Genomic DNA, 14093 nt, shown 5'->3' with positions numbered 1-14093 from the left:
CCCTGATTAAAGCAGATTACGTGCAGGGAAGGCAATGCCCTGACCAGCCTACACATCATCTCAGATGGAATGATGTGCAGAGTTACACTTGCATTGACTGCATGCAGCTTTATAGTAAGAAAATTAATGTGCTGTTCAGTTGGGAGACTCAAAAGTACAAAATACTTACAATTATACTGCTCATTCCCATAAATGGAAAACTGTGCTATTATCGCAAAAGCACCGTCAAAGACAGAATTCCTTTGCAGACATGCCTTTAGCTTTTGGAAGGCGTTCAAAAGACCCATTTAAAAATAAAATATGCTAGGGTTGCCTGAGTGACTCAGTCGGTTAAGCAGTTGGCTCAGGTCATGATCCCAGGGTCATGAATCGAGTGGGCATTGCGCTCCCTGCTCAGCGGGGAGCCTGCTTGTGCTCCCAAGCACGTGCTTTTTGTCTCAGTCAAATAAACAAAATCTTTAAAAAAAAATAAAGTAAAATACATTTAAGTAATGCATTAGCACAGAAAAGAGAGGTGAAACTGCAAAACCTAACATTTATTGAACTACTACATCCTAGCCCTGAGCAATAGGTAAAAGATACAAGAAAGATATGACACTTTGTGTCCAAACTTTACGGTCTGCTAGTGAGACTAATTAATATAGGTCAAGGAAGATGAACAAAATGGTGAAAGCTCTTTAAAATAAACTATCAAGAAAGCATACTGCTTACTAATGTCTAAGGTCAGAGTAAAGTGAATAACGGAACCTAGATTGAAGCTCAGGTCTGCCTAGCTTCAAAGCCCATATTCTTTCTAAAACTCCAAACAAACAAAACAAAGACAAGAAAACACAGGAGGTGGGGAAAAAAGTGAAGAAACTCATTGCGGCATTTAAGAAACCTAAAAGTAGTCTGTGTGGGATGAATTTGGAACCAAACGTCAAAGTAGAAACAACAAAGATGACCATGATGGGTTTGGAACTTGAACTTGAATAATACAACAAACAAATATTTGGTAAGAAAATTCAGTTTAGCTAAATAGAGAACAAAGAGAAACTATCAATGAGGAGAAGTATAACTAAGTATTAACAATAAGTAAGGAGATAGCATGGTAGACACAGTCAACATAGATAATTAAATAGAGATAGAAGAACTAACTTAGGCACCTAACATTTATGAGACACCAAATATTCATGTCTGAAATCAGTTACCCATTGATTACACCCATGCCAGCCTCATGTACTGTCTGCCTGAGATATGCGATAAAAATCCATAGTTGTTCAGGAGTATATTAGCAAGTTACAGCTATAACTGGGCACACTTGCCTCTGATGATAAAGCAAGAAAGTTCCCCATCTGCTGGGGACCTTGCTCCCATTCAATAGTGGTCTTTGTAAAATCTACCGTGATCAGGAAAGATTGACGTGGTAGAGAAGATGAAAGCCAGGATAGATGAATATTATGTAACACAGGACTCAGAATATGCACCTTTCATCCCACTGAAACCCTTTCTAGATAGGTAAGCCTAGCTGATCTTTCCCTCCCTGCTTTGTGCTGCATTTTAAAGTGACTCAATAAATCTGTGACCAGAATATCTTAATATGGTTTGTGAGCCTTTCTGTACCAAGACCATAGCTCCTGCCTGCATGATGGGATAGATGTAAGGTAGCTGAGGACACTGGGTGTTGAGGCTACAGGAGTGGAGGGGCTCAAGTTAGGGACAAAGGCTAAAAGGCTCAGGATATCCTTGGAATTATTCCTAGCACCAGCAAAATTTGGAGGTGTCAGGAGGAGTGGACTGCAGGGCCCTGATGATACCAACAGAACTTGTCCATCAATTTGCCAAAGGTTTGATACCTGAACTCACCACAGACAAAATATCCAGAGCGTAAGAATCAACAGGCATGTATTCTAGGCCTCTCTTTCTCCAGCCATTAGAATATGCCAGCTCCCACTCTCAACCCACCTGCCTCAAAACATGCAGAAGCCACGTTAGACAGAACAGCAGGAGGTGCAAGAGGTCTGGAAGACTCAAGACTTTCCTGAGAGCTTGAGTCATCTCACCAAAGTGACCTTTAAAACTAGAAGAGACTAAGGCAATATTAACTGGCAGGCATGGTTCTCATTTGCCTGGGTGTGGTTTACTGAAGAAAAAATAGATGTTAATAGTGAAGAAGGTACAACTTCTTCGTAAATATGAGTAGTAATATAAATAAAATTTTGAGCCCAGTGTGGTTTTACTAGCAGCACTAGTAATATGGAAGAGATAAAAGGAATGAGGAAGAAAAAGGTGGTTAGTCAAGGGACACAGAAATGGAGTGTCTTTGAAATAGTCTGTCCCATGTCAACATATAGATGCATGCGTGCATACACACTACAAATATCTGATACTCTTTTTGTCTAAAGAACAACTATCTCTTGTGGTGAACACACACACACACACATAATGGAATATTACTCAGCTGTCAAAAAATTAAAGCTTGACCTTTGCAACAATATGGACAGAGCTAGAGGGTACTATACTAAATGAAATAAGTCAAGCAGAGAAAGACAAGTATATTATTTCACTCATATGTGGAACATAAGAAACAGAACAGAGGATCATAGGGGAAGGGAGGGTAAAACAAGACAAAATCAGAGAGGGAGACAAACCATAAGAGACTCTTAACTCTAGGAAACAAATTGAGGGTTGCTGGAGGGGAGAGGGTGGGGGATGAGGAAACTGGGTGACGGGCATTAAGGAGGGCATATGATAAAATGAGCACTGGGTGTTCTATGCAACTGATGAGTCACTGAACTCTACCTCTGAAACTAATAAGACATCATATGTTTTAATTGAATTTAAATAAAATAAAATTCTTAAAAAAACAATACCACCAATTATCTTCAGTAGCAGGATACCTGAACAGTTGCTAACATAAATGTCTAGGTAAAGAAGTCCCAAACTAAAAACAAGTATACTAGCCCCTATGTTTTATTTGATTAATTCTCACTTTTCTGCCAGAAACATTAAAAAAAAAATTTGTTCTCCAATAGCTGTGTTTTTCCAGAAACACTACACTAAATGAAAACAAACATTTGCTCCTAAGAACTGGGATAGAGCACAAAGGCTAACTAACCTAAAGTTAAAGAATGGGAAAGACCGAGAACTGCTCCTCTACTACAGTGAATAACCTTTTAAATTGTATGATTTTTATATCCACCTTAATGAAATTTTGTGTATACTTTGGATTAAAATAAGGAAAAACATAGAGTTTCCTACATGGGTCTGCTTGCATTTCAGTCAAGGTAGAGATCAATGCATGCAGGCCAAGAAATAAAGATCTAATCAGAGATGACCGCAAATCTCCTAACAAATAGGTTGCCCTGCTGCCTCACATGCCACACATTTCCAGTCCTGAAGTGTTTTATAAGACTGAGAAGATAACCACATAGACACCTGGATGCTCTAAGCCTCAGGGCTAAAAGGACCACAGACACCCAGACAAGCACACAGGATATCAAAAAGTTCTAGGCACAGAAGTGAGGGAGTTTTACCAAAAAAATTCAGTCTGTGGGACTGATATACAATCTGGTGATCATTTGGGGCATATGTGTAAAAAATTGCCCAGATATTTCTATATATATATTAGGATGCCATCCAAAGCTACAATAAATTGCAGCCATTTCTGAAACTTAAAAAAGGGGGAGGGAAGAGGTTGAACCTAATGTAATGATAGAAAAGTGAGCGGTTAAATTGATAATAAAGAATAAGATATTTCTCAGTTCATTTAGAGACAAATAACAATGCTCCCTTGGAATACAACACCAGCTTGAAATATAAGTATGCTAAATATACACGCATTTTCTACACAATGAAATAAAAATTTAAACCCCAGCATTCTGTGATATGTATGATTCACAATACCTGGCCACTGCAAAAGGTTATATATAAGCAGCAACAGAACTGCTTTTGAAATCCATTAATTCAGCCTTAGAAGTATACACATTTTCCCATGGATCTTACATCGGTGTTAGTTACTGATGCTACTACATTGTAACGACCAGAAATTTCTACAGTCAGTTAAGGATTCACAAACGTGTACCGAACAAGCTCTTTCCCGGTCACTTTCAGCAACCATGCTGAAACAGAAACTCTAGCATTACTAACTGAAAACAAAAATGTGACTAGAAGAAGGTCACACACAAACTCAGAAGGCACAAATTAATGGTTCTTTTCATTCTTTCTCCGGCTAGCCACTAGATTTTTCCAGTAACTGCTATTAAACATTCCTGTTTAACGCATTCCGAACAGCAAAGTCTGAAATGCTGGAGAGTGCTCGACTTTAAATCAAGCTGGCTGAGACGAGTAAACTCCTGCAGGCAGGCGTCTCCCTTCATCTTTTTTGGAAAGGCAAGTAGACAAAAATGCTGAAAGCTGCCCAAAACGCTGTTAAATTCCTATCTATTCAAATGGACATTAAGTAAGGAACCTTCCCCCACCTCCCAGAAAGTAAAGACAGAATCACGTAAACATCTCAGAAGCAGGAGGGCAGCAGGCCTCTCCTCAGCCCCGTGGGGTCCACAGAAGACAGGGGCGGCCTGTACTTACACAGATGGTGAGAGCGCCTGCCCCCATTCTCGCAGGAAGTGCCTGGTAGAAGTGATGAAGCCCAGAGGAGAGCATCAAAATGACAGTGAAATATGAAAATTCCATCCAGTAGATAGGCTCTCATTTGAAAACCAGCTCCGGATCCGGAGGCCTCACGGCAGGCGAAGGGCAGCTCCTAACATTTTCAGAATTGTGGTTTTGCTTCTCATTCGGCTGAACCCACGTGGCTGGCAGGACAGCCTGGAGTTGAAACCTGATCCAGAGCGTCTAGTATTGGCAAGTCCAGGATGTCATGTGACATGGGCCTTAAGTTGCTGACATCTTTTTCTTAAACCTGACTTGCCAGATACCACACACAGGCTTTCTCTGTTCAGAAAATGCCAATCACCTGGTGGCATTAACAGGATTTGGTGCAAAACGTGAAAATGCAAACTTGCTTCCTCCTTGCTACTCCTAAGAAAACCTCACATATTCACACTCAGGTTGCAATCTGCAACCTGACTTTCCTCACTTTCCTGAGGCACTTTTCACTTCCAGTGCCCCTTAGAAACCAGTGAAATTCTATCAAAATTTTCTTCCCTCCACTTTTATTCTATCAGAATTATTCTAAATGAAGATACTCATTTCATATAGCTGCTACCACTTCTAATTACTTTTGAATTATCTTATTAACATATAATGGTGATAAACATAAAACAACACGTTTCTAGACTTCCGCAATTCAACATACACATGTTGATTTATAGTCTGGAAAATTAGCCTCTAGTTGACCTTTCAATAATGTCCTACTTCATATGCTGTGTCATTAAAAAATGGGACAGACTTCACAATTTCCAAATATCTGAACTGATGGCTAAAATATCATTTTTATATAAGCCAGAAGAAAACTATTTTTTTAATCACCACTTTTTTAATCAAATCTTTTTTAGTGGCACATTTGAGAGAATGCTGGCTAACACTACATGAGGAGTTTCACTTTTCCCAATTCTAAAAGACTTAAATTGCCTCCAAAAACAAAACATAATAAAGTCATATCTTAAGGGGATGGGGTGGGAAGACAAAGGAAGCCTGGAATTAGTTCTCCATTTAATATTTCGCTTTAAATCTAGTATACTTTGTGTATGTCTAGTCAACCAAGAGTACCACCCAGAGCAAAGCCAGGACAGAAAATTGTGATAAGCAAGCTATAGGACATGACAAAGTACATTTTACTTCTATGCACGCATATAGAACATTGTAAAGATTACCTCCGCAAAGGCAGAACAACACAATCCCATACAATGGAATGGGAGTAGGGGAATGGACTTCTCCACTGAAAAATAAAACTTTTTTTCTATACCACCTAATCTAGATTTTACCATTTCTATGCACTCACTAGAAAACTAGTCTAACTGCTAAAGAAAATTATAAAACTTTTTCTAATACATTAAAAATGTGTCTCCTTTTTATGTTTATATAAGTATTATCAGTCCTTGGTGAAAAATAAAAGCCTGAAGTTTAGGTCACCTAGAGGCTCATCACCCAACATTACCCAATCAACATTTATTACCTATGCTGGGTCAGGCACTCTGCTATAGAAAATACAATGATAAAAAAGACCTAGTACCTTCTCTCATGGATCATCCAATGGGAGGAGGGAGGAATGAAAATAAGTAAATGAAACTTTTTGATTAGTAATTGCAGAGGCACTAATAAATAAGCAGAGATGAGGTACTGAAAGAGAATAAATAACAGAACACCTAGAAACGTTTAGCATATTTCCATTCTTTCATGTTTTTAAAAAAATATGATTTAAATATAGTTTCTGATAGTTTTATGTTCTGATTTTTTTCACTTAGCATTGTATCACACACAGTAGCACAAGCATGCTCCCATACTGTTAACAGTATAAACAATTATCACTTATAATATTACATTCTGTATAAAAGTTTGAGTCATTCTCCCATTTTCAGACATGTACATGGTCTCTGATTTTATGTGTGTATGTAAGTAATGCTCTATCCTCATCCTGATTATTTTCCAGTCAAGACTCCAGAAAGTGAAGTTTCTCGATCACAGAGAATATCAACGTGTGCTAAGGCTCTTGACGTAATTGACTCCGGCAGTTTACATTCTACAATTCATGCTATCCAAGTATGAATAATTTGTAAAATATTTCTTAATTTAATAGATGAAAAGGATTTCTCATTCTAAAACTTATATTTCTTTTTATTATTAAAGATAGGAAAATTCCTCATGAGTCATTTGTATTTTCTATTCTATGTGTTGCTTTGTCCATTTATCAAATGGAAACTTACCAAGTCTCTTTTATAAGTTCATTTTAAGGATTAAATGATACAATCTATAAAAAGCACTTAGTATAGTACCTGGAAAATGGTAGTAAAAGTAATAATTTGGGATGCTTATCGTATGGTTGGATTCTAGATCTATCAGGCAATTTTTTTGAAATATAGTGAAAAATGAGGATCTAAATTGGTTCAATTTTTATTTTGCATTTAACTACTGTGGCCCACACTGGTAACTCTCTCCAGTACACAATCTGATGCTATTTGAGCTTCTTCTTCCTCTTAGTTGGGGCTGAGCCCATAGTTGTGAACCCAGAGACTACATTTCCCAACCTTTCATACCAGTAGTAGGGCCATATGACCATGTACTCATTAACAGAGTGTGGAGTGGATAGGATGTGTATGACTTCTGTGTCACATGCCTCACAGGAAATCTCTTACTCCACATTTGCTCTCCTTCCTTTTCATCATATGCTGGAATGTGGGTGCACTTCCACCATGGAGAGAAGAGAATCTCAGTGGAGGAAAGCGTGAGCAGATGGAAAGGATAAGGAAAAACATAGACTCTGAAAGACCTTGTGGAGTATGGCTACATTAACAAGCCTATATCAATTAAACTCTTACATGAAAAAGAAAACTCTCAAATATGCTACTATATTTAAAAGTCCTATGTGTGTATAAAGCAATCTTTAATATACTAACCAAATGACTCTGCCCCATTTATTGGACAAGTTGTGATTCATTTCCCACGTATAATACTAAACATACTACATATTAAATTCAGATATACATACACACATATGCACAACCAGGGTCTCTCTCAGGCTAATAGATTCTATCTAGTTTCTTTCTTTCTTTCATAGTCTGTCTAGTTTTATTCCATTTCCATAATATTTGAATAACTGTATCTTTATAATTTACTTAAATAGCTGATAAAGATAGCCCTCTCTCATCTTTTTCAAAATTTTATTGTTCCCTTCCAATTTTTCATGATGGATTTCAAAACCATTCAGTAATGTTAGAACATGTTAGCGTATCAAAATATTATATCTCGTATTATTATTTCTAACACATTTAAACATCTTATTTCTGTTTTAGATAATACTACACAAGGATGACAAAAAAATCTAATCCTAATTTTCATGAGTTCTAACATACTATTATAAGGTAAAATTAGTACCATGACAAGTTTTTATCCTTATTCTTGGTAATGACTACATTTCACTGCAGAAACAAAAAAACCTAAATAGGCCATTTAACAAAAGGCACTAAAAGACATTCTTCACATCAAACAATGTTTCTCCATGAAATGTATCTGAAAATAGAGTCTCAAATATTTGAGATGCAAGTGATAGTAGAGTCGAAGTCCAGAAAGTTCTCTGAGCAGGCAAATATATATATTCCTAAGTATTGATTTACAAAGAGTCTTAAGATACATAAGCCACAAACAAAAGATTTGCTGATCTAAAATATGAACTGTGCTTCCCCCCCACCCCCCAGAACGAATAAAGGAATTGTAGAAAGTACTTTTCAGAATAGTTCGCTCTGGTGGGCTAATTCCAGGACTACTCCCAGAAATGCTGAATACCAGATCAGGACAAAGGATGTCCTATTTTCAAGATCATGGGCTCCCTGGAGGAAGAAGTCAAGGGGACTTCACAACTGATGGTCAAGTCCATAGAACGCTATCATTCAAATGATCCTCTAACCTGGGGAAGGGTGATGAAGGAAGCTAAAAAAGGCCAGGTTATCCTATAGCCTCCAAAAATCTGAAAATGCTTCAAAGTCGAGCTCTCTGATGTTAACTGGCAGAGTTATCAGTTTTCAAAAGACAGGATCTCTTCAGCTGGAGTAGCACTAACAGTTGTCAGAAGAACAGCAGTAGTCGGCAGATATAGTACTGCAGCCATTGGCAGAAACCAGCAAGTATCATGGGGTGTGGTGCTTGTGGCATTGACAGCATCACCCACCTGATGCCCACTGGAAATGGGACATTGGAGGCTTTTCGCCCTGAACTCTGTCTATACTCCAGCTTTACTTCTATCTCCGCTATATCTCCAGGAGTATCCTAGCCCGGACCGGAATCAATGTCATCCAACCACATAGGAAATCAGAAGTCACTTAGTCAACAACTATTTATTATTGATGTACTCTCTCTTGACCAGAGAGGTTCAGATATTTTGGGTTTTGATTCCTTAGGAGTATAAAACAAGAATACTTGTTCTAGGTCAGGAGTCAGCAAACTATAATTTACGAGCCTCATGTGGCCACCATAGTCTCAATCCAGCTACTCCAGACCATCTCTAGTGGCACCCATCTGTTTACATATGGATGGCTGCTTTGGTACTACAGTGGCCAAGGTTAGGAACTGCAACAGAGACTGAAATGATGGCCCTCAAGGCCTAAAACATTTACCATCTGACTATTTACAGAAAAAGTTTACTGACCCTTGCTCTGGGGTATTCTGTAACATTACTGGGCATGAGAATCCTCATGGAGCCATAGAAAGAATATCCTATGGGCCTTGGCTCCTTGAAAAACAACGGGAAGTAGGTCTTTCTTGGGTTTATTAGTCTACTTTGTTATGACTGCTCCATTACCTGGCCTTGGGGCTATTTTTACCTTCTAATTATTTTCTGAAGGATTTTCCAAAAAGAGGTCCAATTCATAATCTGATGCTCATATTTCTTTTCTGAAATCTAGATGTATTCTCATTCCATTTAAGGGAAAAAAATTACCATCCTCCCAGGAAAAGATCGATTGTTCGGCAGCCATGGTAACAAATAGCCAACATAATTTATTTTAAACCTGTTCAATCAATCAGCAACTTGCCTCCGTAAACCAAGTGGTTTTGCAAGCCAACCGACCAGTAACAGCCCAATGAAGAGAGGGCTCACTCTAGTAAGCAGGACTTCAAATGTCAACCAATCAGTAATCGTCACATCGAGTAACCACTCTTTTTCCAATGATGTCACACTCCTGAAAACCCACACGTCCTAACTCCCCACTTTTCAAAAACCCTATGTAGTTATCATCAGTCTGCTCTGCTCAAAAAGACCAGCAGAGCTTTCCCCCACCATGATAGTCAATAAATTTACCTTTGTCTTTTTGTCAGGTACACAGTGTTGGTCTCTTTGACATGCCTCTAGCTTAGACATCCCAATTCTGTGGGTCATTAATTAAGCCCCACTGTTTGACCTGCATCTATTACTACCTCACTAAACTTGCCTAATACTCCTTTATCCAGCCCTACTTATGGCCCCACCTTAACTTTTGGCATGCCTCTTGGCTAAGGTTAGACTGCTGGATACCATTCCCTAACCTTCTTTGGAAGCCAAAGCAAGTCCACTTTGCCAGTGTCCAAGGAAGGAGAGATTCAGACCCCGGGCTGTGAGAAGTGAACAAGAGTGCTGATGGGAATGGGAAGGTCCATTCCTCAGGCCTGGGAGACAAGACAAGAGCACTGTTTTCTTTTGAAAACAATTTATTTCCATTACGTTTCCTAAAACCATAATTTTACTTCTAAACTTCAAAAGCACTTAATGTACAATGTGCATCTATTACTATTCTACTAATTATGGATAAGATAAGATATAAAGAATGGTGTATTACTTGAGCTACAAAGTATATGGAGAAAAAATTTTAGGACACAATTTGCAAATCTTGAGAAGGTATTCTGTTTGGCCATTTGATCTCCCTGCTTAATGATCTGAAATATCATGTACCTAGGTGGGAATTACCATTACTAGGAATAAGGATCAACACAAACACTTTAATACCCATTGTTCTTTACTCTGTCTGTTTCAGTTTATGATTACCTCATGGCCCCTGAAGGCACTTGAGTCTTAATCTTTCAATTAGTAAATACAATACACTAAACTGTATAATCAAATTTGAAATGTGTGCCCTTAGTACTTAAGGATTTGATGACAGGAAAAAATGTGATGGAAGGAAGTGACTGGAACTGGAGCTGGAGCTTCAGGCACTAGGTGTTGAGGTGACCTCTACAGAAGTCATTGATTAGGACGGCAGGGGAAGGAGAGGGCATTCTAATGTGGGTCTATGTGGTGCACAAAAAGATATCAGCATGAAAAGTAAGGGACTTTATTTTTTTTTATTTTTTTTTAAAGATTTTATTTATTTATTTGACAGAGAGATCACAAGCAGGCAGAGAGGCAGGCAGAGAGAGAGGAGGAAGCAGGCTCCCTGCTGAGCAGAGAGCCCGATGCGGGGCTCGATCCCAGGTCTCTGAGATCATGACCTGAGCCGAAGGCAGCGGCCCAACCCACTGAGCCACCCAGGCGCCCCAGTAAGGGACTTTAAACAGAAGGATAAGAAATCTCAGCAGAACCCCAAACAATAAGAACCTCCGTGGTTCTTAAGTAGAAAATAGCTTGACAAAAGTAGTGCCAGGTTAATCGGAGGTCTGACTAAAATATACTAGAATAAAAAGGAAACTTCATATAAATAAATGGACCCTGTTAACAAATGCCCAGCTGAGAGGGAAATATCTTGAATTTAAACACTGCAAGATAAATCACAAACTCTGAAAATAAAATTAAAAAAAAAAAAGAATTAAAAAAAAACTAGTGTGTGCCTAGTACAAAAAAAAAAATCACAAACTCTATAGAAAGAACTTGTAAGACTGAGAATTGACTTTATATAAGAGGCAAAAGAGGTGTCATGTAGTCAAGAAAAGCACGAAGGATGATTCTAATGTTTGATTTCCAGGACAACAAAATACTGCCTAATACATAGGGTATCTTAAACTCTAGTTTGCCTGGCAAAGTTCCAATTTATGGTTGCTGATTCAGTGCAATTATTAGTAGCATCCCCTTTCAGTGTTTTTGGAAAAGCTGAGGCTAAGGGAGGTAACAGCAAAGGGCGAGACCAGGGCATTAGAAGGACTCCCTCCTATCAGGATCCTAAGAAGACAGTAATCAAGACTTCCATTTTTATATGTGGAATCTTAAAATACAGAAAGGAGAAAAGAATGTCAGTCATGTAGAGAATAATATCATATAGTCTAATTAGAGTCCTAGAAGAAGATTAGAGGGAGAATGGACTAAAAAAAAGTTTTTGAAACTAACCTGAAAACTTTCAATTGATAACAAACATTAACCCTCAGCTCTACAAACATTTAGAAGGATAAAGAAAACCACACATATTTTCAACAGTGCTAACCATGAGAGTTAAAGGAAAAAAACCTTAGAAGTAAATCAGAGAAAGATACTTTACCTTTGATGGAACAATAGGAATGACAACTTGGTTCTCATAGGAAATACTGGAGACCAGAAAATAATGGACTGATATGTATGAATTATTTTTGAAGGGGGTGGGAGAAGGCAAAGAAACTCTACAAAACTAAAATTACATATCCAGAGAAAATATTCTTAAAAAAAATGAAGGTGAAATAAAAACATTTTCAGATAGATGAAAGTTGAGTGAATTTGTCATCAGTAAATTCACACTATGAGAAATGCTAAAAGGCATTCTTTGGGTAAAGGGAAGTGATAGTAGATGGAAAAACTGGATCTACTAAGAGGAATAAGAAATGTTGTAAGTGGTAAATATGTGGAGGCAGGTTTGATTTTGAGCAGAAGCTGTGGGTGTCTTATGTGATTTGGGGTGATTCCGTGGGACACTGGCAACCAGGGACAGCTCAAAGATGGTTCTTGGGAGCCATGAAGAGAGGCTGGGCAGCCTCATCATCAAGCTTCAGCATCTTCTAAAGAAGCTGTATGAGATTATGGGAGCTGAAACCATGAACTTCCAGTCCTCATCACTTCAGATTTCCTTGGGGGATGAAGGCATGGTCAGTGATCCTTGGATTTTGTATTGTTCTCTCATCTGAGGTTCAAGTTTTCACTCATTCATATCAACCCTATAAAGGAGAAAAAGCCAAGTGTACAATTTACCAACCTGTCTGAAATGTAAAATTCTTAAAATTTAATTACCTTGGAGAAAGTAGGATAGATATCCTAGAATCATCCTTAAGAGATAACAGTCTTCATGAGAAGTGATCAAGAATGGCAAGAAGGGAGGCAATGGGTAAAAAGATAAATGGATCCAATTCTGTACTTGAGGGTGAAATACATTTTAAAGAAAAAGAACTAGCAGAACAAAAAATCTAAATATTCAGACCTAGATGAATTGATCTTCAACTTTACAAAAAGAACAATGCCACGAGAACACAAATCAAAGTCCATGATATCCCTAGGGATTTTTCTAAATATCACTCCCAACAGATGGCATTTGGATATGATCCTTCACTAAAAAGTCTCTCTCTTCATTGCAAAGATCTTTTCACTGCTGGTCTTGTGCATATTCACCTTGGCAACAAGGCTTCATTCCTCTACCTCTAACTCCAGGGCAAGGTCCTATGGGCCATTTTATGAGATGAGGACCCGAGAAGGCCTATGCTGACCATCTCAAAACACTCCACCAGGAGATATTCTGGACCACCACATCCTATAAGGAAAGCTTTCTAGAAATATCCATTTTAGGTTTTATAAGTAAGTTTTATAAGTAAGTTTTATTTGAAGATCTTAAAAAATGGTTTAAAAGAATCCGTAGTGATCCGAAGGGGCACGTGCACCCGAATGTTTATAGCAGCAATGTCTACAATAGCCAAACTATGGAAAGAACCTAGATGTCCATCAACAGACGAATGGATAAAGAAGATGTGGTATATATATACAATGGAATACTATGCAGCCATCAAAAGAAATGAAATCTTGCCATTTGCGACAACATGGATGGAACTAGAGGGTATCATGCTTAGCGAAATAAGTCAATCGGAGAAAGACAACTATCATATGATCTCCCTGATATGAGGGAGAGGAGATGCAACATGGGGGGTTAATGTGGTAGGAGAAGAGTAAATGAAACAAGTTGGGATTGGGAGGGAGACAAACCATAAGTGACTCTTAATCTCACAAAACAAACTGAGGGTTGCTGGGCAGAGGGGGGTTGGGGGGGGGTTATGGACATTGGGTAGGGTATGTGCTATGGTGAGTGCTGTGAAGTTTGTAAACGTGGAGATTCACAGACCTGTACCCCTGGGGGAAAAATATATATATATATATATGTTTATAAAAAATAAAATTATAAAAAAAAAAAATGGTTTAAAAGAATCACTGTCTCAGTTTAGAATATTTATTATATAGTTACCCTACTAATAGAAGGAACTGATTAGCCGGGTGACAGAACATGTTTGAATAGGAAGTTGCATTTGAT

General features: G+C 38.2%; 1 protein-coding gene across 4 annotated transcripts in view; it reads right to left on the bottom strand.

Moving 5' to 3' along the window:
* FAM13A (family with sequence similarity 13 member A) overlaps nt 1-14093 on the bottom strand; it is a 359485-nt gene that overhangs the window by 326856 nt on the left and 18536 nt on the right. For 2 of the 4 annotated variants that reach the window (XM_032861771.1, XM_032861777.1), the window contains exon 1: nt 4570-4772. The exons of 1 other annotated variant lie outside the window; for it this stretch is intronic. In XM_032861771.1, the coding sequence (XP_032717662.1) occupies nt 4570-4674 (105 nt within the window). In that variant the 5' untranslated portion in view covers nt 4675-4772. Of the gene's footprint in view, nt 1-4569; nt 4773-14093 lie in introns of those variants that run through there. One more of the 4 variants, XM_032861782.1, reaches the window with a different exon arrangement.

Source organism: Lontra canadensis, unplaced genomic scaffold (assembly GCF_010015895.1).
Source record: "Lontra canadensis isolate GAN:19392208 unplaced genomic scaffold, GSC_riverotter_1.0 scaffold1, whole genome shotgun sequence".
Classification (NCBI taxonomy): Eukaryota; Metazoa; Chordata; class Mammalia; order Carnivora; family Mustelidae; genus Lontra; species Lontra canadensis.
This window is presented reverse-complemented; position numbering and strand designations above follow the sequence as displayed.